The 25,855-nt window shown below is 40.2% G+C and overlaps 1 protein-coding gene across 3 annotated transcripts in view; it reads right to left on the bottom strand.

Moving 5' to 3' along the window:
- Window positions 1–1,116: 1,116 nt before the first annotated feature.
- FHL5 (four and a half LIM domains 5) overlaps window positions 1,117–25,855 on the bottom strand; it is a 30,511-nt gene continuing 5,772 nt past the window's right edge. For 2 of the 3 annotated variants that reach the window (XM_087775184.1, XM_009475564.2), the window contains exons 2-6: window positions 14,207–14,388; window positions 11,760–11,934; window positions 6,642–6,811; window positions 4,347–4,533; window positions 1,117–3,191 (exon numbers count right to left, since the gene is read on the bottom strand). In XM_087775184.1, the coding sequence (XP_087631310.1) occupies window positions 3,040–3,191; window positions 4,347–4,533; window positions 6,642–6,811; window positions 11,760–11,934; window positions 14,207–14,388 (866 nt within the window). In that variant the 3' untranslated portion in view covers window positions 1,117–3,039. Of the gene's footprint in view, window positions 3,192–4,346; window positions 4,534–6,641; window positions 6,812–11,759; window positions 11,935–14,206; window positions 14,389–17,291; window positions 17,548–25,855 lie in introns of all 3 variants that reach the window. The other variant, XM_087775186.1, reaches the window with a different exon arrangement.

The following is a 25,855-nucleotide window of genomic DNA, read 5'->3' on the forward strand; positions in this document are numbered from 1 at the left end:
CTGCGCCTTAGGGTAATGGAGCTTGACCATAACAAAAGCAACGTGATTACCTTAGAGCTGGGCAGCTAATACACGGGGAAGAACTAGATGTATTTTAAAATGAAACAGTACCATGTTAAAGAAAAGCATATGACATTAAAAAAAGATTGACTTTAAATCTCTCAATCTTCCATCCTCTGAAGTTTATTAAAGAAAATTGAATCGCAGTGGAGTCTGTACGCTGATCATCCTGCAGTAAATCAAATGTTAGTAACAAAGACTGAAGCTGATCATCTGGTTCATTTTGCCCACTGCTTTGCTATCCCAGGCAATCATGTTATATACACCATTTGACACACTGATCAAGCATCACTTTAAAACTGACCGCATAGCTGTTCCCCTCTTGGTTCTGGAAAGAGGCTCTCCTGGAGCATCACTGCTCAGCAGTAGCAACAGCCTTCTAATTTCCAATTTCCAGTCCTGAGGAGTTTACTTGCCTTTGTTCTTGAACCAAATGTAGTCTCTTGGCTTATAGCAGCTATCTAATCCCCTCCATGATCTACAGTCCTCCACAGAGACACACTGTTCCTTCTTGCAGCCCTTCTCTGCACCTGTTCAAGTTGGCTTTCATCTACATGAGCATAGCTGACCCAAATTGTGCAGAGTATTACTGTATTTATGTTTATACATCCGCAGCTGGTGATTGAGACTAGGAAATATCAATCTCATATCTAGCGTAACTTTTATTCAAACTATTTGTAGCAGTCACATTTATTTCTTATTATTACTGTGAAGTGAAAATGCTCAGTTTCAGATTTGACTGTAGTGTATTTACTGCAGGATAAATAAATAATTCAGTTGGTATTTCTAAAAATATAATTAGTTGATGAGTCAGAGAAGAATTTCATTCTCCTAAATGTTAAGGCTTGAAGATCGGGATTATCATGATCAGTGTGTCTGACCCATGATTCTGTCATGTCTTAGGACTCTGCCTGGTAATTCTTGCGTCAGTTTGTAATTAAACTGGAAGATTGTTCAGACAAGAATGAATAAAGGGCCCAAACCACATTCTTGCAATTTGCTGAATGTTATTTCACACAACGCAAACAAAAGGTACGCCCCACAGACAAGCCTGCATCTGGTGATTCACCATTTTAATTTAAAAAATGAAGACGATTAACATTTACTAATGGGCTAATTTCTGATAACTCAGTGCACATTTTTAGAACTTCATATATAACTGTGAACCATTGTATGTGTGTGTGTGTATAAATATATATTAAGGCAATGAAACATATTTCTATTTATGGGAATCCGAGTCTTACCAAGAACCTGTATCAGCCGTGTGAAAGGTGAGAATAGAAAAGGAGGCAGCTGGGATAAAATGAAAAGGCATAAACTAATCAAACTCCAGACTGCAATAAAAGCTGCCATGAAAGAAGAAACTGAAAAACAAAAATGAACACCACGTAGAGCAAAAGATCAATATTTTATTGGCTGGAAAACAGACCGCTATGTATTTGTTGGTCAGTCATTATCCATATTGATTTTATGCCACTGCAGTCCAGCTCTGGCTTAGCTATGCACACATATTCTTTTTTTTTTTTTTCTTTTCTCTTTTTTTTCATTTTTCTACCTAAAGTAATGGTTGGCTTCAGTATGAATAAAGCCCACTCAAGTCAGCCAAATAACTCTATGCACTTAAGGTCAGAGTCTAACGGAGAATGTACGACTTAAAGACGTGCGAGATGAGGACTAAAACAGTGCTGAGCAGTGCAGAATCTGCCATCCTTAATATCACTGCACCGCTTACAACAGCTTGGTACAGACACTGTAATACGTATCAGGCCATTGTAACATACAGTATGGAAGAAATAAGAAGAGAAATGCTTGTAACTCATCTCTAGATGACCTTTAATAATAGACACTTGAGCACTGAAGCTCAGCAAGCAGATATAACCTTCTCAAAGCCAGCTACCTAGAAACTAATACCTTGTACTACAAGTGAGGACTGCCTAGCTTGCAATGACAACATTATCAATTCTTGACATAATAATGGCAAGTGCATGTGGCACATGGCAAAGTGAATCGAGTATTGGTTCTGAAGAGCTATAGACAAGCAGGCATTTACAAGAAAAGGGGTAGACAGAGCATCAGAGACCTGACAGCATGGAAATGGTAAGGCCATTAACAGTGTTTTGATTGCTGGCAAATAGCTCTGAGAGGAGGAAAGTACAAGATTAAAGGGACAAGTATCAGTGGAGTCTTGTCTCTACTAATAAAAAAATACATTTCATGCATGTATTTGAAGATTTAGTGAAGACAATAGAGACAGAGTCTTAAGGTATATCAGCTATGGGACAGCGTACATCAGCACTACCCAATCTTGGGCAATCCTTACCTGTTACAGTAGCTCAAAATATGGGTTTATTTATGTTCTAAAGCTGTTATGCCTGAAAAACTAAGTACAGTTAACCAATTTTGGGAAAGGACCTACCACTCCATTTTTTTGGTGACTAAAGACTACATTTCTGAGGAGCAATCTCAGTAAGGAGAGTGAAATGACCTTTTTTCCCTTTATCCCGCCCTGGAATGGGCTTCTCTGACTTGGTGTCCCTCTGTGTAAAAGTACCCCCTCCTCCCATTTTCTGCCTGCTTTGTCAGCAGCTTTTTTGCCCAAAGTATGGAGGAAGTTGATATTTACAAGTTATCAATATTATCATCCATATAGACTTTTCACAATCCTCCTCATTTCGTGGGAGATGAAATGTAAATTTTTAAGCTTCTAACAGCAGAGTGCAGTGTGTTACAAGGAGAAACATACTGTAGTTAGATTTAAAATATATATGAATCTTTTCTGCATTATTTTCTTAGCCAGTATGGAGCTGTTTAAATTTTTTTTACAAGCACTTGAGAGCTATGATAGAATTAAACTGCTGTTGGAAAGTTACTTGAATGACTACATAACTGTTATACCTTTTAGATGATTGTCTTACTGCAGAGTAATGAAGTACATGGTTACAGAGCGAGAATAATGCAGCTGTACAGCTCTCCACAGAGCTATGAAGCACAGCCACATTCATGACAAAGGACATCATCCTGCCGAGTGAGGAATCCTTGGCCCACCAGTGAGACAGAGCATTTTGCACAATTGAAGCATTCCCCATGCCACTGGCGCTCTTCAAATGAGATAAATTTGGCACCTCCGAGAGCTGAAAGAGATTATGAGAAAGAAGATGTGAATCCAGTGTTTCTGGACATGGTTCAGAAATGCAACAGATATTGTTTTCTGATGTGTGATCAGGTTGTCATTCATATAGCAAACAAATGAACAAAAATCCATAGTCTGAAATACCCTTTGTTGGCTGAACTGAAAAAAACTTTAAAATTAAATATAGCAAGAAATATTTGAAGCAAAGCCACAGCTCACTTGCTTGTTTTCATATCCCATTATGAACTCTGAACAGAATGGGTTTATCAGAATGTCCATTCAGGTTTGCTGATCTTCCCAACAAACTCTCATGAAAATTATTTCCAATGTGTTGATACATATAGTTTCTATACAACACCTAGTGGTATTTAATTATTTCCACCTAAGTTTCTTCAAGATGGAGTCTTTTGGAAATCACCAGATCATGGAGTTCCTAGCATGAGTATCTGAAATAAAACATTGGTGGGTTTTTTTTTTTGGTTTGTTTTTTTTGTTGTTGTTGTTGTTGTAAAATCATGCCTATTTAATTGGTTATTCATATTTTATAACAACCAGTACTCTTCAACAATCGAGTCCACACATAATAGAATTACAGTGCAGAACATCAGCAAATGCTCTCAGAAAACTTCGGCTATCATAGGCTAGTGACATATATGTCTAATTATAAATCATCTAAGTACACAAGGATGCATGCAATAGAGCTTTGTTGCATTTGGCAACCTTTCTAATTTGACAGATGTGCCTAGACAGCAGGCAGTTAATTTGTGCCCAGTGTGATCAGATTTGCACTTAAACACAAAGCTGAAGAAATTACAGACAAGAGGGACTTCTGTGCACTGTCCTGGGAAGACCCAAAAAGTACTTTTTCATATATTCTTAGGGATGAATTTTAGTGCAGAAAGCACTAAATCAAACAATGGAGGAATGCCTTTCGGCACATAAAATAGCTCCTCAGCAGTCAGGGAACATGTGTGATCAGTATGTTCTAGCAAGACATGTTACATGTGACGTAGAAAGGGTCTCTCCAGTAGTTAACTACCTCGGTCTTCCATTATGATGGGATTGGTTTTAATTCTGTTTTCTAAAGTAAGGGTCTGATTTGAGAGAAGTCTGATGGTTCAACGGTGTCTAGACCCTCCTAGAAGATGAGACTCACCTGTAATAGGTTTCTTGCAAGAAGCACACTTCTTAGCATACAATTTGCTGAAACAGTCTACACAGTATGGATATTCATCTTTGGAAATAAACTTTTGTCCAGACAGTTGGGTTTTACACCCAGCACACACAAAGCATTCTTTATGCCAAGGCTGGTCATGGTAGGTCACTCCCCCAGAAGTTATTACCTAATGTATTGACAAAAAGGACAGAGCAATGAAACAAAAAGGTGTGAGTCTTGAAGGATTATCCAGTCCTTCATAAGTCCTACCACTTGTTTTCACTCTTTACATATGCACAAGAGAAGACACTGTGGTCATGTCAACTTTTTTTCATCTGGAATATCAGCTTGACTAACTGCAGCTGAATGGAACATTGGTTTGTTATTCTCTGTTTTCTGTCATAGGATAACCTCATGGTTTGTAATAAATAGGTTAGTTTGTTATGAAATTTTTCTGTTACACATGCGGATAAAAGCTTAGCATCAGGCATACTCTCAGAAGAGCAATTCTCAGTGATGGACAGTGAATGAGAGAACGAATGCTGAGATTATGGCTAATCTCCAACTGGAACTGTCATTTTGCTGTCTCACAAGTGAAACAGTATTTTAAGTAGGAAGAAAAAGAGACAGTAAAGAAGCAGAAGTGAGACAGAAAGGTGATGTACACTGCCAAAAGAAGAAAAAAAAAAAAGATGTTTATCAGTGTCATCAAACTTCTCATTCCCTGCAACTCACTCACAGCTCTCTACTGATTATTTCTGAAGAGAGAAATTTCCAGTTGCTCTATGGCTTCCATATGTGTGGCAAAGAGCTGGTTTCACAGAAATTGTGAGATACTGTACAGAGAAATTTCTGCAGAGATAAAGATGAGCTATAACATAGTGTCAAGTCACATGCATGACACTGAATGAATGAATGAACAAATTAATATAGTTGAAACATGAGGAGAAAAAGTTGGAGAAACTTAATTAGGTAAAAATAGTGGCACCATCAAATTTCCCTGGGGAATACAGTTTTGGAGAAATAAAGAATAGTACTGGGTGATGTCAGGCAATAAAAAAATTTAGTTTTTTTTTTTTTTAAATCCCCTTAGCATTCCAGTATTGGGCTACTTCTAACTCTCATTTGCTTTTCCATTAAAATCTCAAAATCTCTGGCACAAAACTGAAGACCAGTTTGGCAATTTGATCTCTTTGGGCTCAATTCTTACCTATGAGAACTGATGTGAGTTTAAGTATTAAAATTGGTTTAGCTATTATGTAGGGGGACTCTTTGCATTCCTAGAATTTTTAAGAAGCAAATCCTGATTATTTTACATAAGTGCTGCCAACCTCAATGCTTCTAATAAACATAGAGCAGAATTAATATATTTTCCATGTGATCATTTAATGCAAATTAGATGCCAGATGTAGACACATGGGAATATGTATAAGTTCTTTCTAAAGTTTAACTACTGAAGAAAAAACAGGCAGCAGATTTTTCTTAAAAGCTTTTGTTAGAGGTAGAGGTTTACAGATAAACATTAAATAACTTTAGAAATTATAAGTAAAAAAAAAATTTTGCTTCCAGAGTGATACAGATACTAAAGAATAAATTAAATTCTGCCATAAAAAGCAGCTTAAAACATTTCCCTAGAGAACAGGATCACACTAGAATAGTGTGATACTTTGAGTATCTACATCAATCAGAGACAATTTTAAAACATGAGAAACTGAGGGAGGGATGAATTGATTTATTTGTAATTGGGGAAAAAAAGAAAAACTCATTTGAAATCAAGCTTTCTGGTACCCACAGGGGAAGCATCAGGTATTGAAACAGTAGAACTCTTGACTAGTATTATCACAACTGAATATTGCTTAGTCTGATTATTGCCTGATCCATTTCAAGAGAAAACCAGGAAAGACTGTGAATGCTTTGCTCAGCTTAGGTGGCTTATTATGCATATGAATATAGCTGAAAAATATTGGAAAGGGAAGCATGCTTGTCAAGGCAAAATCAGATATTACAGGAAAGAAGGGTTTTACATAATTTTCAGTGAAATTTCAACCTTTGTTAAAAAGTGCAAACTAAAGAATGCCAAAGTGTTTGTTTTGGTCAATAAATTTATTTCAAATATAATAAGGCTTATATTAATGTTAACTAGAAGGGGACAGCAGACACTGCTGCATTTAGCTTTCAGCATCCAATACCACTACTAATGCTCTTAGTTCACCAGACATTTTATGTAATCCAGCCCCTTCCCCAACGAGCAATATTGTCTCATTAGGGCAATTTTTCCATTGTACATTTAATTACCTTTTTGCAAGAGTAGCAATGGTGAGCAAAATGCTTCTCAAAACAGGGCACGCAGTAATTCTCATTGTCTTTGGTGATAAGTGGTTTTGTTCCCAATGGCTGCCGGCAATACTGGCAAACGAAACAGGATTCATGCCAGGAACTTCCCTTAAATTCCATTTTACGGGAACCTGCAAAAACCCAAAGTGAACAATCCCCCCAGATATAGCCTTGTAACATAAGTTTTAAATGTCAGGAAGACTCTTGTTTTTAATCTTCTATCGCAGTATTGTATTACCCAAGAAAGCACTTATCCTCAATTTAATAGAGTTTCTAAGTATGTACTTGAAATTTCAAGAACACATTCAGCGCCATATGATCACCTGGCAGAAGATGTGCCAAGCTGCCTAAGCTGTGATTTTTAGAGTCTGTCCTTACATGAATCTTTTAAGGTTACTTCTCTGTGATACGTTTCAGTTGCTCAGAGTTCCTTTCAGGCCAGCAAACTCAGTGATGATGTCCAGGTACACAGCACTTTTATAAATTGAAGATTAATTTGTTGGATGTTTAGTACATCTATTAATGTCCTGTCTTTTGTCTTCCTTAAACTAAGGCTCCTTCACTTATAAATGCATTATTTATCTTATTCAGCTTAAGCTGGCATTTTTTTTTTTAAATAAATACCTTTTCTGTGATAAAGCCTGTATATGAGGCTTATGAGCTCTGAGTCACTACACTGCCTCTTCTTATACCTCATCATTTCTGTCCTAGATCAACAGGTTTTTTTATCATGCTTAACTAGATGCTTTTGATGCAGCACAAGGACAGATGTAATCCCAAAAGAAAATCGCTCAGTTAAATGTCTGCCAGAGTTTCAGAGCTCTTAGCTCTGTGTACAGGTACCCTGTACACCTTAATGTAGATGTGTAAGTCTAAGATATGCACATATATATGTACCTGAGAATGATTTTTCCAGTGACCCTCCGTCATAACTTTCTCCCCTGCTGGTAGCATAAGACTGCAAAGAGAGGTGCCAGGTACTTCACCATCCTTTCCACAGAAAGAAAATTGCTGATATAACTGATTAATCCCACAATCCCTGCCTCCTGGACGGTGGGGCTAGTGGAGAGAGAAACTACTGGTTGTAGTTTCTTTCTGTTTCTGTAGTTTCTCTCTGTTTCTCTCTGTTCTCTCTCTCTTATGCTGTAACATAAAATGCTTGCCGCTTCCTCCCAGTGATCAGAAGGCTGACTTCACTATCTTTGCCTACGGGGTCTTTTCAACACAGAGCCAGCAAGCTGATGACAAAGAAGTTAATGATTTAGAAACTGGTTGGTATCCCCACGCCATTGCAGTTCTCTGTTTGCACTGTTACTCCTACCCTTGGCACTTGCTGCAAGGATTTACTCTCCCAGACTCTGGGGCAAAATCTGCAAGGCGGATATACACCAGAGGATAATAATGCAAACCCCACTATATTCTGGTGCTATTCTCATCACATCTAGTAAGGCGTGTCTATTAGACAACATTTTTTAAACTACATCAAATCTAAACAGTATATCATCCTTAAACTGAACACAACTATATTGCTGCAACATTTATTTCCACTAATACAGCTTTTACCTGTAATGAAAAGGAAATAAACTGTAAAAGTACCTAGTTGCATCAATACTACTATTGAGAAGGATCACAGGTCAGCAGGAGAGCACCTGAAGAGCAGCACAAAGGAATTCCAGCCACTCCAGCCAGTAAATCAGCTTCATCGGGGCCCAGCTTCAACACCTCTATGCAAACGCATGTAGCATGGCCAATAAACAAGAGTTAGAGATGTGTGCACACCTGCAGGGCTATGAGCTTATTGGCATCACGGGGATGGGATGGGATGGGATGGCTCCTATGACTGGAGTGCTGGAACGGAAGGATACAGGCTCTTTAAGAAGAACAGGCAGGGCAGATGAGGAGTGGGTGTCACCCTCTATGTCAATGACCAGCTGGAGTGCATGGAGCTCCACCTGGGGATGGATGAGGAGCTGACTGAGAACTTATAGGTCAGGATTAAAAGGAGGGCAGGGACAGGTGACATTACAGTGGGGGTCTGCTACAGGCTACCTGACCAGGAAGATGAAGTGGATGAGGCCCTCTATAGAGAGATAAGAGCAGCCTCATGTTCACAAGCCCTGGTCCTCATGGGGGACTTCAACCACCCTGACATCTGTTGGAGGGACAACACAGCAGGGCATAAGCAATCTGGGAGGTTCCTGGAATGCGTTGAGGATAACTTCCTTCTCCAAGCGATAGAGGAGCCAATGAGGAGAGGTGCTATGCTGGACCTTGTTCTCACCAACAAGGAGGGGCTGGTGGGGAATGTGAAGCTCAAGGGCAGCCTTGGCTGCAGTGACCATGAAGTGGTGGAGTTCAAGATCCTTAGGGCAGCGAGGAGGGCGCACTGCCCTGGACTTCAGGCAAGCAGACTTTGACCTCTTCAGGGATCTGCTTGATAGAATATGATGAGATAAAGTCCTGGAGGGAAGAGAAGCCCAAGAAAGCTGGCTAATAAATATTCGCGGATCACCTCCTCCAGGCTCAGGAGCGATGCATCCCAACAAAGGAAGTCAGGCAAAAATGCCAGGCCTGCATGGATGAACAAGGAGCTCCTGGACAAACTCAAGCACAAAAAAGAAGCCTACAGAGGGTGGAAGCAAGGACAGATAGCCTAGGAGGAATACAGAGAAATTGTCCAAGCAGCCAGGGATCAGGTTAGGAAAGCTAAAGCCCTGATTGATAGAATTAAATCTGGCCAGGGATGTCAAGGGCAACAAGAAGATTCTATAGGTACATCAGTGATAAAAGGAAGACTAGGGAAAATGTAGGCCCGCTCCAGAAGGAAACGGGAGACCTGGTTACCTGGGATATGGAGAAGGCTGAGGTATTCAACCTTCTTTTTTGCCTCAGTCTTCACCAGCAAGTGCTCAAGCCGCACTGCCCAAGCTGCAGAAGGCAAAGGCAGGGACAGGGAGAATGAAGAACCACCCACTGTAGGAGAAGATCAGGTTCAAGACCATCTAAGGAACCTGAAGGTGCACAAGTCCATGGGACCTGACGAGATGCATCAGTGGGTCCTCAGGGAACTAGCAGATGAAGCTGCCAAGCCACTATCCATCATATTTGAGAAGTTGTGGCAGTCCAATGAAATTCCCACTGACTGGAAAGAGGAAACATAACACCTATTTTTAAAAAGGGAAAAAAAGAAGACCCGGGGAGCTACAGGCCAGTCAGTCTCACCTCTGTGCCTGGCAAGATCAGGGAGAAGATCCTCCTGGAAACTGTGCTAAGGCACATGGAAAATAAGGAGGTGATTGGTGACAGCCAACATGACTTCAGTAAGGGCAAATCGTACCTGACAAATTTGGTGGCCTTCTACAATGGGGTTACAGCATTGGTGGATAAGGGAAGAGCAATTGATGTCATCTACCTGGACTTGTGCAAAGCATTTGACACTGTCCCACACAACATCCTTGTCTCTAAGTTGAAGAGACATGGATTTGGCGGATGGACCACTCGGAAGGTAAGGAATTGGCTGGATGGTCACACTCAAAGAATTGCGGTCAACGGCTCGATGTCCAAGTGGAGACCAGTGACAAGTGATGTTCCTCAGGGGTCGGTATTGGGACTGGCGCTGTTTAACATCTTTGTCAGTGAGATGGACAGTGGCATCGAGTGCACCCTCAGCAAGTTTGCCAATGACACCAAGCTGTGTGGTGCAGTTGACACACTGGAGGGAAGGGATGCCATCCAGAGGGACCTTGGCAGGCTTGAGAGGTGGGCCTATGCAAACCTCATAAAATTCAGCAAGGCCAAGTGCAAGGTCCAGCACACGGATTGGGCAATCCCAAGCACAGATACAGGCTGGGTAGAGAATGGATTGAGAGCAGCTCTGAGGAGAAGGACTTGGGGGTGTTGGCTGATGAGAAACTCAACATGACCCGGCAATGTACAATTGCAGCCCAGAAAGCCAACCATATCCCAGGCTGCCTCAAAAGAAGCGTGGCCAGCGGGTCAAGGGAGGTGATTCTCCCTCTCTACTCCGCTCTTGTGAGACCTCGCCTGGTGTACTGTGTTCAGCTTTGGGGCCCCCAACACAAGAAGGACATGGACCTGCTGGAGTGAGTCCAGAGGAAGGCCACGAAGATGATCAGTGGGCTGGAGCACCTCTCCTATGAAGACAGGCTGAGAGAGTTGGGGTTGTTCAGCCTGGAGAAGAGAAGGCTCTGGGGAGACCTTATAGCAGCCTTCCAGTACCTGAAGGGGGCCTACAAGAAAGCTGATATTTGGAGCTATGCATGTGATCTGTAAAAAGGTTCAAGCATTGAGGGTAGTTCACTGTTCCAAAACTTAGGGATCCACTATCCTAAGCAAGCTGCTTCATTTTGCCACGTATGGTGCTGTGACTTCTCTTAGATGCCTCTGAAGAAGCAGCTTTTAGGCCATATCTCTGTTGTGTGATCTTTACCAGTGTGGTAGCAATGAAAGGCCTAGAGGATGTCCTGAACAGACAATCAAAAGCTCGGAAGCAGTTTAGTGGGAAGTGAGGAATTTTCAAGGTTGCTAACAGCAGGAAGTAAACCTATTGTAAACACAAATGTATACTTTTTAGTAAAAATGCTGATAATGATTTGAACACAGAATGTCACGTTTTGACAATTTAAACAAAAAATATTTCTGAGTGAAAGAAATGGTGTAAAGAAGAGCAGCTCAAGGTCTGGTCAATGTGACAGACAAAAATGCAGATATCTTGTCTGATCTGGCACTCCTGCTAACGATAGCTCTGTTTTTCTACCTACACTCACAGCAGGATATGCTTCCTAAGAACTGCAACAGAATCAAGGACTCAACATGAACACATTTTACCCTGTCTTGAAGTCTAATATTCTTTATAAGGATTCATAAGTCCTGTCAGTGCTAGACCAGAGGTATCTGCCTGCCCTCTCTTCACTGCCAGGAGGGTACTACACACAAAAGAGTAGTTGTCACCTGAAAGCTGTACTGAAAGTCAAGGGCCTTGTATCTCAGTTATTCAGGGATGTGGTTATAATTAAAAACGCAGTTCCATTTTTCACTGAAGGGTCCCTGTTGTCTTACCAGGCATAATGGTCTTCTGGCAGTGGAAACACTTCGATGAATACTCATCAGAGTAGCATTCAGTACACAGCAAGAGCTCGTCCTTGGCAGCAAATGGTTTCTCCACCAGTGAGCGACTGCATTTGGAACACTTGAAGCACCTCTCATGCCAGTGGCGGCCTTTGTAGGCCAGATCCTTGGAGAAAGTAAGTCCATGTTAATGCAGACATTTCTTTACAGTGCTTTTATCCCTCAGCTCCTCCCAGAAATAAATGGAGAGCGTTGCAATGGGGACTTGAAGAGATGACGTGTATCCGGCAGGAGGTGTGCTGAGAGGTGATATAAGTACTCAATATCACTGTGTCAGGATATTTTGCAGATCTCTTGCAGAGGACATTAGGAGCTGCTTTGGCACAGGCAATAGTCCCTTATGTAACATCAGAGATATGTTTTTATTGGAAGAACCATTTTATATTTTACAGTTGGCCTTCAAGAGGAAACAAGTGATCAACGTTTTTAATGTGCACAGGCCACCTGACAAGAAGTGCATTCTCTATAGACTTGGAAATGAACTTCATGTATTTTTTAACGTTACTACTTTTTCTTCCAGCTGACACTACATAACAGTAAAGAAAGATCATATTCTTGCAGAAAACAAGCAATTAAAATCTCATTGAGAACAAAATGATTCTTAGGAAGATTATTAAAAAATCATAGCTTTTGTTTAGACCTAATATAACTCCTCCTAAAAACTTGGCAGAAAAATGTTTGTTTAAGACTCAGCAGGCTTAGAGGATGAAAAAGCTAATAGTATATATATGAGACCTTCACTAAGAATTAAAAAAAAAGAGCAAATAGCAGATTTTATTTTTCCAAGGTTAAAAAAACAAGGGAAAAATGCACCATCAAACCCCCCCCCCGCCCACCTTAAAAAATAAACCAGACCCTTCCAGGTCTCCTTTATAAGTAAAAAGTAAAAAAAGACACAAATCCAATCTCATTTTTCTCCTTCGTCAGATCCCCAACCTTTAAAGTGCTAAAAATGAAATACATACCATGCTTCATTTCAGGAGGTGCTGAGCGCTTACCACTTTCATTTGCATGTGTTAGCACTCTGAGCCTTTTAGAAAATAGGCTATCACCCCAGAGCAGCCTGAGGCAAAGATTGAGTAAGAAGGAGAGGAAGAGAGCCAAGCTCTAGCACCGTGGCAGAGGTTGGACAATTAGTTGTAGATCTCTGTGGGCCACTTTTCTAGCTGACTCTGGCGTGTTGCACTCCTTTCTTGTTACTCCTGATTTTTTCTCCCAGTTTTTCCTTCCACTCAGTCCAAAGACACGACTTTTTGTTAATGATCTATAACATTGTTAGTCCTGCCACTTACTTAATTTTCAATTTTAAAAGTGGAATTAGTGAGCTCAGAGAACATGTTCTCCAGGTGATTCTGACTGCAGCTATGTGTACAAGTTTGTTGTTGAAAAATGCTGATGAGAGTTTGAGAAGAGTCTTCATCCAAGTCAGCAATTTCTTTGGATGATTCCTTTACAGTGCTGAGCTGTAGTCAGACAATGTGCTTTGAAAATCATGAAGTGTTTTGGCCTGGGAGGCCTCCTGAGAGGCTTATTTTAATAACTTTCTGACCTTTTATTTCAAAAGAACATATGCAAAGCAAGCATGGGGAGAAGGTGAGTATTACATACTGAACTTGGCAAAACAAAGGCCTTTTGAAAGGTTTTATCCAAACTTAAAATTCAAAGTCAAGTGCACAGGCTGTAAATTGAAGTATGGGGTACTGGAAACCCTGTCAAAGGCCACAGAGGAAATCATATTATTCATTAATATTCTAAAAAAGGGGAGAGGTGAAAAGAAAGCCGAGCCCAGAAACACTGCCACTCACATGCCATCTATGAGATGAGCAAAGTAAGCATGGAATTAAGTTAAAATTAAAATATACGTCATTTCCAAAAGACAGGGGGAATAATATATAAATTTTAAGCATGGTTTCTTTTCAGCTTGACATCTGCATGTCAAGCTTTTACCTACAGTAAAAGTAATTTACCCAATACTCAAAATACTTTTTTCAATTGACATCTCTCAGAAATTCCAATGTTTCATTCAACCTGATCTACTGAATTACACCAGCATTACACAAGCACTGTGCAGTCTTTACAGCTAGTGAGTGACTGGAGGTGAAGCATGGAGTCCAGTTGTGGTCCACATATATACCACAGCATTGATGTATGTCTGAGGTTTATGTATGTGCAGATTTCCTAATCCTTGGCCCTGGATCTTTCCTATTCTGGGAAAATAGCACTGTTTCTCTCTGCTGTGCGTGGATGTACAACGGCTGTTCTTAGGTCTCTTCACCAGTACAGGGATATGCAGAGGGCTGGATACAGAATCTGCCATTAAAGAGATGGGATTTGTGTGTAATTTAACAAAGAACAAGAAGTGAAAGCAAAATCTTTACCTTGGAATCACACTCAATAGGTTGCTTGCACTCTTCACAGGGGTTGGCAAACAGGCTGTCATAACATGTAACACAATAAGCGTTTTCTTCTCTTAATGCATACTTCCTTCCACGAAGGGACTGCAGGCAGTAATGACAGTCTGTCTGATTGCTCGTCATTCTGGTGGGGTTCGCTACGTGATCTGGAAAGATGGAAAAATCAATGGATGACCGTTTGCTTGCCTAAATAACAAATAATGCTGCTTTACCTGTGAAAGTTAGGACAGGCTTTTCTTGGTCATCTACAGTGCCCTGGATTTCTAATGCTGGGCTATTCTATAATACAATGGTAGTCTTTAACAACATATAGTGTGTATTGTGTTACCTCCATAATGGACAGCAAGAAGGCTGCTTCAGTTTAATCTAATGGTACTAAAACTAACAGGTCAGGTACCTGAAAATGAAGCTGTCTTCACATTCTCTACGTACAACTATTGACATTATGAGCATTATGTACTGGATTGTGAGGCATGGTTTATCCAGAAATCAGGGAATTGAGATAGAAGCTATAGTCCAAAAATTAAACCAACTGCAGAGTTAAAAGGCCAAAGAGAAGTTGAAAGCACTTTGTAGTCTGTTCCTGGCTTGCTTTTGCCATTCCTGTCTTTCTGCTCATTCCTTCTTTTTCAAAATACCCACCTCTACCTGACTGAACAGAAGGAAGACAAGGAACTCCAAGCTATATGGCTGGTTTTGCATAATCCCCGCTGTGCTGCTAGCATTTGGTAGCAATGTAAGGCGACAGAAATACCACTGGAGAGCAAAATATAAAGAGAAATAGACTAAATCATAACTCAAACACAATCATAACTCAAAGTGAATTTCCCTTGTTGTTATTGGAAAAGACTGTCTTTTCTTACATATTTCTGTGTTGCCAGGTTCCACGCTGGCAGTGCCAGAATGCTGTGAGATAGATTATATTTCTGTGCCAGACAAGTGCAGGAAATACCACAAACCTATTGAGAGCCAATTGTACGAGTTTCCCATCCTTCAGCTTTCCAGGCTAAAGAGGCTTGGATAAGCATCCAAACCTCAGCCGCTTATAGATCTGCAATGCTGGATTGTGGAGTTGAAGACTTATTTCAGTCTTCTTGTTGCTGGTTGGATCACCAGTACTTTGCTAAAATTGCGTCTTGATTCCTGGGAATGAAGGAAGAAGAATCCAGAAAGTTCCCAGTGAAGCAAACCCAGAAACATCTGCTGGACTCATTGGATTTCACTCTTCATTAAACTCGTTGAGTGCCAGCAACCATAAATTTTAGAGGATTTGAGAACAACCAGGAAAGGTCTCCTAAAATATTTACATATCAGTGACTTTTGGCAGCTGAAATCTTTGCACTTTCAATAACAGTGCAAATTAGTTTATCTTAACCATATGCAAAGCCTGAGAGTAAGGAAGAGAAGCATATGAAGAACAAGACTCGAGGGAGTACTTGCCATCACAAAGCTTACATCTAGTCCATTTAGAATTACTCCCTCATACTTGTTTTCATACACTCGCTGCCTGTCTTATACCCATGGTTCAGTTTTAAAAAGGCATTTCATCTTTTTCTGGGTTTCTGCTTTGTGAGATGTAATCCAATATGATTGTTTGAACTATAAGAAAGAACAATTACTGCAGGTCTCCACTGGCACCAATGCATAAGGTCAGGCATTTATTAATCTATTCCTGGAGGGATAATAGTAAGACAGTGAAAAGGAGGCAGGGAGAGAGGCTATAATGCTTATCTCAGACCAAAAGTAATGACTTGGTCATTTGGCACAAGCTATGGAAAACTTGTTCCTGTCAATTGAAAATCTTTTGAGTTGAATTGATTTACTGTATTTCTGACTGCCCTAAATCTTTGTGCTAGCCAAGATAGGGTGTAGTAAGGAAGTAAAATAATCTGTAACTCAGATCAGTGGGAAACATACTTGCTTAAGATCAAACAGAGGGTTGAATGTGAAATGAATGAACCCCTGTATATGAGAAAATGACATCCATCAGCTTGTACATTTACACAACATGACATGTAAAACCAGACACAGTGCAGCAATTCAGTGCACGGTCACTATACAGCCATCACCAAAACCAAGGTTGTTTTGCTCATTTTCTATATTGGGGAAGCAATATAAATTGGTGGCTAGGGAGACAATCAAGGAATGTTTGTGGTTAACTGGGCTCCATATTCAAGGTCATAGGACAGGCTTGAAATTGGGTTTCAGAGGAATTTTCATGCCTTTTTTGGTGGGAGTTAGCGTTATGAACTGCCTCTGAGGATAACCCTGAGTAGACTACCTTTCTGATTTCCTCCCTGCTGAATCAGTACCCCAGCTTCCTAACACAGTTTCACCTCAGCCTAAAAGTAGCAACAGGAAAATCCTAACAGGGAATGCGTGAAGAGCTTATCTGTTACTTATAGTGTTTTTTGTTGTACAGAGCTCACCAACAAATAGCTTCAGATATCTGCAGATAAATCTCTGTTTCTTTCATTCTAATGAATGACGATACGTTTCTAAGTTACTGAAAACTCTGCATACCCAACAATTTTCTTCAAAAAGTGGTTTTCTTGGTTTTTTTTTTTTTTTTTCTTCCCAGGAAACCAATCTGTTCCAGGAAGCCCAGGTTATATACACATACAAGACCTGCTATTGTAACACTCCAGAACTTCTGAATTTGTATTGTAGTTATCCTCCTAAAAATCTATATAGATATGGGAACAAAGTGCCATTACTCCTGTTTTACAGATGACAGCATTAAGCATGTTCTTAATGCTTCAGAACATTAAAAGAGTACACCCAAGACCAGAGTCAAAACCCGGGGGTATACTTGAGCTGCTCCTCTAGTAAAGTGTTCAAGTCACCCAAGGCTTTGTTTCAGAAAAAGTCTTCAGGGTTTGACAGTGATGATATAAGACCATATTTGGGAATGAAGCAGCGACGGTATGAAAAAGAATGATGATTTTTGAAAATCTCTTGGCAAACGTCTGGGTAATCTTTGTCAACTACTTTTACCATTAGACAATGCAACAAAAAAAGTGAATCTCACTCCCCTAGCACCACTTACCCTTGCTCCAATAAATAAGTAATGGTACGAGCACCACGTTGTTAAGTAGAATGTTTTTCTTGTGCTTTGATCCTAATCTCTAGAGAAATATGTTTGCTTTAAGTTTGCTGGAAGCTAGACTTTGTGTTTTGAAGGTCAGTTAAGAAATCTCTGGAGGTCTGATGCTATTCACTCTCACGGAATGAAACGCTGACTCCAGCATTCCAGCTGCTAACTCGCGTCCTAGGCACAGGGAAAGACTGCGATGTCTTCATTCCTTGGGAAAAGAGGATTTTGTTATCTAAATTGGAACAAAGCTAAATACCGCTGATTTTTATGTATCTAGGAGGCACGGATATGTGATACCATTTGTAGTGTTAGAATATTCCAAGGGGGAGCAGAGACGTTGCCAGAGATGCGGGGATATTGCAACTGGAGTCCCTGGGGTCAGATTTGAGAATGCAGCAGTCTCATGGTATGAATTATAAAGCAGACAAAAATAAAACAACAGAGCTGGCTAGCCTGCCTGCTGTTCCAGCAGATTAAGACAGAATTTAGCTAGAACAAATTAGGAGAGGGACTTTCTGTAGAATCAAATGGTTTCCTATAAGATGCAGAGCACTGGAAGACTTCCAGTGAAGAAAGCCGTAAAAAAATAGTTGTGAAGTTGTGAAACCCGATAAATGTGGAACCATCAGAAAAGGAATGCTTGTTTTCTCACTGGAGCTAAAAAGCACAGCCACAATGTTAATATGTCTCTTAATAATTTATCTTGATATTTTCTATAAATGTATGTTAATCTCCCTTAGGTTATATAAATATAAAAAGCCCAGAAATATTAATCTTACTTAGATGGGGATGCATATACCTAGGCATGTCGGTATATACATACGTGTAAAAATATCGTACCTTTTATTTACAGTAATTCTAATGGACTATTTTCTGATCTAAATAAGCCTGCCATTGAACTGCATCATCTTTTTCCTTAAGAACATACAATGAATGGAACAGGGCTCTCTATTAGGGAGGCATAAAGAAAGAAAAATGATGGCAAAATAAATCATTGCAACAATGCTCAAGGCTAAGAAAAACAAATTGATCTGTTATGAGGGGGACACCCCTGCAAGCCATCCCAGACACCTGTTTATTTTCAGTTAAGTACTTTTTTTTATCTTGGAACATGATTTTGCACAAATTTGTTGATTTCATTTTCCTTTTTTTTTTTTTTTGTGAGAGCTGCTGAACAATTAACCTCATAAATTTGCAAAATACATTAGTGACTCAAGGTTGCAACTGCATTGTAAAGCTAACTATCATTACAAGGAAAAATTTCTAACAATATCATTATTTTATAAATAAAAATTTCTAACAAGGTTCTACAAAGAAATTTTTCCTCATTTCAGAGATCACAGTTTCTTGATTTCTCCGGATGCCTGCTACCGCCCAAAAATCTGTTATTTTGTTATTGTGACTAGACCTAATAAAAGCCCTGACCCCCCGAGAAAAAACGAACTCACAAGACAGTTAAAAGCATGCTGTATTTTCAAAACAGTAGCAATACCCTTGCTTTGTCTCTTCACTCCCTTCAAGTAACTGCAATTTTCCCAGTGATACCTTTAAGTTATGCTTGGGTGTTTAAGGATAATAGAATTTTTGCTCTTTTAAAAATGCCTAGAGAAACAATAGGAACCAAGGGCATATATTACAGATCAAGTCAAAACAAGTACCTAAAGGGAAGTACAGACACAGGCGTTAACTTTGAACAAGCTGTTTTATCTCCATGGCACAGCACAGTAATACAAAGTGAGGTCCTAGGAGCATCCGAGTGGGTGCAGAGCTCTTGCTGATGAAGCTCTGCTTTAGGCAGACAGGATGGATGCCAACCAGGACTGTGCTGTAAGGATACAACTATACAGCCTCAAGGTCCACAAGTGACATGGTTTTGGTGGACCGTCTAGGAAAAGCAGCTCATTTAGAGGCTGATCGGGTAACTGCACCACACTGCATTGTACCGTGTTTACACATCCCATGACCACGAACAAAAAGGGCAAGAGCTCTGGCTTAACTAGGAGATCGAGCATCCCAGGAATTCTGTTTTGCCTTAATTGGTATTGCTGTCTACTTTGTTTACACCATGCAAACTCAAACATTGGTGTAGTCATCTAAATTCTTCCTTTATCCCAGGACAGCATAATTTGCTGCTTATCTAACCTCAAACTAGGACAAATTAGAGCACTGAAAGTACCTCAGCTAAGTGTTCACAGTGGTGCAGACGTACAGAAATGCTGTTGCAGAAGAGACCTGACTAGTCTATGTCCCTCAAACTCTCTTGACTAGCTACAGAGTGGGTTCAATAGCTTAGCCCCATTGCCTCTACAGCAAGCTAGGTATTTCCTTTAATTCAGCCACAGCACTTTCACCAGCAGCATCCAGCTTGTCCAATGCAACTTGTACTTGCTACCAAGGTCAGCCGGAGTGATTTAGTTGGCAAAATTCAAATTTATGGCTCTGTATGAATCTCTCCTAATGGATATTCTTCCTCTATTGTGAGCCTTGCTAGCAATGCTCAAGAACTACCATCACAGTAAACCTACTATACAGAGAAATTAAAGGTCAGAAATAAGCATGTCAAAGGTAGTAGTTGAAAGCTGTTTTTTTGGAAGAGGCAGACAGAAAAGTTGCTAACTGGCTACAGAATTAAACCTAGATTATTTGCTGGATTTTTTTTTTTTTTTTTAACTAATCAACACGTGAGAGTCAGGGAGCCCAATTCATCATTTAATACAAGTACTACACTGGTGCCCAGAGATTCCAGTCCAGAATAACTGGCCCTGTTATTCTGAACACAACAAGCTCGGCTGATCAGCAGTATTGCTGGTCAGTAATGCAGCTCCGTGTTTAAGTAGAGACAAACTGTCAGTGGAGTGCTCAGTATCGATTCAAGTCTCTCCCAAGCTATTACCCAGGAACACAAAACCTTTTCATCTGCTTAGATTCCTGGGTGCTGTCAATACTTTCACCAGCAGCAGAGTATGAAAAAAGTAGGTTTAATGCTATGGCTTAGATAATTTCTTTTAGTTTTCTGAAATCATTCTTACCCACATTTTTTACAGGTTTTCACATAGTCTGGAACAGTTAAAATTTTCTCCTGTCTTCGTTATGGAGCTTATTCCTTTCTGATTACTGTCAGATTTATAGAATCAAATGAAGCCATGAAATATTTCACCTGTGTATTGGTGTATTATTTCATGTAAAGTCCTGGCAGTATTCTCAGTCATACTTTATATATTCAACCATAAAACCGGGTAGAGGATTGCATCTGGTATAAATGGGCCATGTGAAAAAGTATACCCAAATTAGCTGGTGAGTTATATACTTAGAAGACATTTAGACAGTTTTAAATTTATTAGCTTCAGCTGCCCGAGTTCCAAAAGCAAAACAGCCATGAGCCTAAGATGTGGATGAGAAATCATTAGTGAATCCTAGGTACAATGTTGAAGGAGACAATTTGAAGTAATGACATTAATGGTGTACCCCAGGGGTTGACACAGAGCAATACTGTTCAGCATCTTCATTAATGACCTGGACGATGGGACAGAGTGCACCCACAGCAAATTAGCAGATGACACAAAACTGGGAGGAGTGGCTGATACACCAGATGAGTGTGCTGCCAGGCAGAGGGACCTTCACAGGCTAGAAAACGGGACTGAAAGGAGTATCATGAAGTTCAACAAGGGGAGATGCAAAGTCCTGCTTCTGGGGAGGAATAACTGCAGGTACCAGCACATGCTGGTTTCCATTACCAGATGGAAAGCAACTTTGCAGAGAAGGACCTAGAGTTCCTGGTGGACACCAAGTGGAACATGAGCCAACAATGTGCCCTTGCGGTTAAGCAGGCCAACAGCATCCTGCGGGGCATTAGGAAGAGCATTGCCAGCAGGTTGAGGGAGGTGATCCTTCCTCTCTACTCAGCACTGGTGAGACACATCTGGAGTGCTGGCTCTAGTTCTGGGCTCCCCAGTACAAGAGAGATATGAAGCTACTGGAAAGAGTCCAGTAAAGGGCCACAAAGGTGACCAAGGGACTGGAGCATCTCTCCTATGAGGAAAGGCTGAAAGAGCTGGGACTGTTCAGCCTGGAGGACAAAAGGCTCAGAGAGGTTCTCATCAATGTATACAAATACCTGGAGGGAATGAAGAAGAGGGGGCAATGCTCTTCTCAGTGGTGCCCACTGACAGGAGAAAATGCAATGGACACAAACTGAAATAAAAGGGATTCCATTTAAACAGAAGGAAAAAACCTTTCACTGTGAGAGTGGCTGAACACTGGCACAGGTTGCCCAGAGAGGCTGTGTAGTTTCCATCCTTGGAGATATTCAAAACCTGACTGGACATAGCCCTGGGCAATCTGCTTTAGGTGATCCTTAAGCAGGGGATTGGACTAGATGATCTCCACAGGTCCCATGCCACCTCAACCATTCTGTGATTCTGTGATGGACCACAGAAAGCTCTAGCACTGCTGAATGATAAAAGAGGAAGGGTGAAAGAGTCCACAAAACCTCAGTATTCCCTTATGGGCATTTGAGCAAGAGTGGAGTCATTCCCATAACAACAAAACAGGTCTCCTGTAGATGACTTATTGTGAGTTCCCACCTAAGCTAGACATGCGTGTAGTCTAAACACATGAGAAATGCTATTGCTTTCAGCTGTAACATTTACATGCTTGAAGCTGAATGCATGCTTTAGAGCTTTACTGCCTATATCCTTGGAGCACAGATTTTGAAAAATATTTTCAAACACAATAACAAAGTGGGATTTAAAAAATATATAAGCAATTAGGTTCTTCATTACAATTAATTTCAATGTTCCCTGATATTTCAAATCTGGTAAACATAGTCTCTAAATACTTCTCAGTTGAAATACATTCAGTGGAATTGCATGACATCATTGGCTACAGACAAAAAAGCAAAGAAAACTAGTGATTCTAGATAAGGTCTGTCAAAGAAAAAAACAGTTTCAGTAGATTCAGCATTTCCACAGGGAAAAATCACTTCCAACATTCTGAAGTCCCAGCCATGTGTGAAATTGAGAGAGACACATATTATTTTCCATGTTGTCACTGAGTGTGAAACATGATCAACATGTCCTTTGTCGACCAGCCTGATACTTAGATATGAGTACTGTCCAAAAGCCGGGCCTTTTTGATGGAAAGGAGTTAGTAGCTTGTCTGCAGTATCTGGTTTACCACAGTAAAGAAGATTTTGTTATTTTTGTTGTTGCAGGCTGGTGCAAGTCAAAACTCCTTTTCCTTACTTATCATTTTAAATTTTAAGCTGGTGTTAATCGTTACAGACCAGGCTACAGAAGAGATGTGAAGGTCTGGATGCCTTCAATAATCTTGGCTATTTAGATGACTTGGCTCAGAAGGAAACGTAGACAGTGCTCCTCTCTGCCGCTCAGTCACTGCCCTGTACAGAACAACGAGGAATAACGGAGTGTTTGGGGAACTGACATCTACACTAAATATACGCCTTACCAGAACTCAGCAGGGAAAGAAGATCTAAAAATTATTTTGTGATGACTTAAAGATTGTGCGAAGGAAAATTACTGTAACTATACTTATTTCTTTTTTCAGTTCAGCAAGTAAAAATATCCTAAGGAAGATGCAAGAAACCCTACAAAGGATGGCTAGGCAGCAACATGCTCATGAGGAAAGTTTTCTAATCCCTTTTAGAGGATTAAATTCATGCTCTGAAACTTGAGCATTTATAAGCTTCCAAAACTAATATAAATTTTAAAAAAGTTATTGCATCAGGGTATTTTTGGAACAAAAAGGAGTTTTGCAAGAAAGTTGATCCAAAATGCTCTAACACTTTTATTTTTAAAATTTTGATGCATTTTAATAGAAAATACTTGTGAATTAAAAAAAACCTATTTCATGGAAAATGTCTGTTTTAGAAAAGTAGGATTCAAAAAAGTGAAATTTGACTGAAAAATATTGGTCTAAAAATGGATCTTAATTTATCAACAGAAAAATTTATAGTAAAAACTTAATTTTTTTATATAAAGTTAAAAATTTCATTTGAAGAAGCAGTTTTATAGCTAACTTTTATTTAGGAAATAAGATACGAATCTGAGTTAGAGTGATCTCATTTTGAAAGAAGAAATTTGGTAGCAAAAAGGCGTTTATGTTGGGTTACTGTTTCTTCAATTAAAATAGTGGGAATGTAGAGAATAACTTATTGTACTTGCATGGAAATATTAATGTATTTTCCTTCTATCAACCTACAACCCAGCAAATATTAAATGTCTTTGAAAGAGAAAAAGAAACATTAAATATTTGGGGCTGAACTGGTCAAGATGAGAATTGATCACCGAGGTCACAGCTGATCTCTGGCAATGAATACAAAGTCTTCCTCACCACCCTTTCTGCTTGGCTTTTCCAATCCCCTTTCCTGCCTCCACCCTCACCTACCATTCCCTAATAATGGCAAATACTTCTTAAAGCACCTAAATAAAAAGAAAATTCAAGTTACAAATGAAGATATGTACTGAGGTCCTGATCTGAGAGTTTTCCCAGTGAGTTCATCCCCAGTGTGCAAATTAGAGCAGCACCTCTGAGCAACCTCTGCTACAACAGCATCTGCGCATCTGGCTCCCGATTCCCCTCTACACAATGCACTAAAGTCAAGATGCTTGCACAGCTGAGCAGAAGTCCACCAAGGAAACAGCAGCACCTTAGCAATATACTAACACCACTGGGCAGGAACACATCTACCTGAAAATGAAACAAGCTTGCCTTCGGGACTGAGAGCTTTCCTGGGGAAAACAATAGTAATAGAAAATGACGCCTGCGATACAGTGGGGAGTGAAGTGCTCACAGGCCATGAAACGAAACAGCCTTGCCACTAACAAGAGGTAACAGAGCTTCAATAGGCAACGCTGATGCTGACTGCAGTCTTTAAGATCTTAATAAAAAACAGGCCTTTTCTTGTCTTTGCAGATGCATCAACTGGAGAGACTGGATTTCCCCCACCCTTACATTTTATTTCAGGGACAGAAAGGTGGCTGGAGCGTACTGTGTCTTGTAAGAACGGGTACATCACATGAATTAAAATCCTTTTTAAAAAAAATAACTACAACTAACTATGCAGTATAACTTTTTCTAGCTGGGTTCTTTAAAAGCCTGTGACCTACTTTAGAACCGCTTTAAGAAATAAAATGAGCAATAAGAAAAAGATGAGCAGCAGCAGCAATGTTAGCAGCAAGCTAAAATTGGAAAGGATTTTCATTACCCTGATTTACAAAAAAAAAAAAAAAGACCTCCTTCCCCTAAAACCAAACAGAAAACCCCCAAGCGTCTACTGCAGCGGCACAGCCTTTTCCTTTTCTCTCCCAGCTGCGCTGTGCCAACCTGACCTAGTTTTCTGAGGAAAAAAATAAACCGAGCTGCAGCACTTTTGTAATAAAAATATGACACCTTATCAAAATGAACCAAATCTAAAGATTTCTAATCTCAGCCCTGTTAAAAGATTGTCATGAGCTAGGTGGCATTACAGCTTAGGAAAAGCACAGGCTACTGCAAGGAGTGTTGGTATGTAAGAAGATCCCTACTTCAATTATTATTGTTCCCAGGTATTTAGATTTTTAGGCCCAGTGAATGGCCAGTTTTGCTGCTTGCAGAGCTCCATCAGTCTCAGCTGCCACCTTCTTACCAAACTTTTCACTGAAAACAGAGATGAGATGGTTTTGCAGACAAGCCTTGGACTGCTTATTACGCCCACAGGAATCACAGTTTGTGAAGCCACTGCTGTGTACAGTCTAAGAGATGCTGGCAACCGCAAAGGTAGCGTATGTATAACCTCTCGTCACATTATATGTGAGCTGTTTAGGGTGACCATTGCTGCGGCAGTCTCCTCTTTGTGGAGAGGAACTCCATGGTGTGCCTCTATGGACCTTCCCAAGGGAAAGCAGGCTTCAGGATCAGCAGTCCTAAAAGGCAGGATCAAATAGACAAGCAATGGGCAGAAACATTGAGTAGAGCCAATAACAGCCCGATCTCAAAGCAAGGACTACCTACACACTCTGGATTTTTACTGACAATTAACAGAGTAGGCATTGCTGCAAAACCACCAGTAACAATCCTCTGCAATTGCAATCTCTTTGGAATACAGGGATCCAATAATAACACAGCCTTATTAAAATACATATGCATATATTGCGTCTCCTAGGTGGACAGACCATGAAAGGTCTAATCCAGTGGAGAAAACCTGAAAGACATGGTAGTCTTTGTATCCTACTGCTTCTACAGTAATGAACTGGTTATACAATATAACTGAGACAGAGGGTGAGGAAGGTTTCCAGGAAAGCGCACAACAACCAACCAACATGAAAATACACTGTTGGTGTTCTTAAGCAGACTTACTTAACTTCCTCCTACTCCCCCCTAAGCGTTACATGAACGTCTGCTTTGTCTTCTCTTAGAACAGCACCCCAGGAACACTTGCATATGTATGTAGATTAATGCAGTTGAATAATTTCACTCAATTCATGGATGTCAAATTAGGTGATTTATTATTTTCTGGA

This window comes from Nipponia nippon, unplaced genomic scaffold (assembly GCF_047370975.1).
Source record: "Nipponia nippon isolate SJK-2023a ecotype South Korea unplaced genomic scaffold, ASM4737097v1 scaffold_4, whole genome shotgun sequence".
Lineage (NCBI taxonomy): Eukaryota > Metazoa > Chordata > Aves > Pelecaniformes > Threskiornithidae > Nipponia > Nipponia nippon.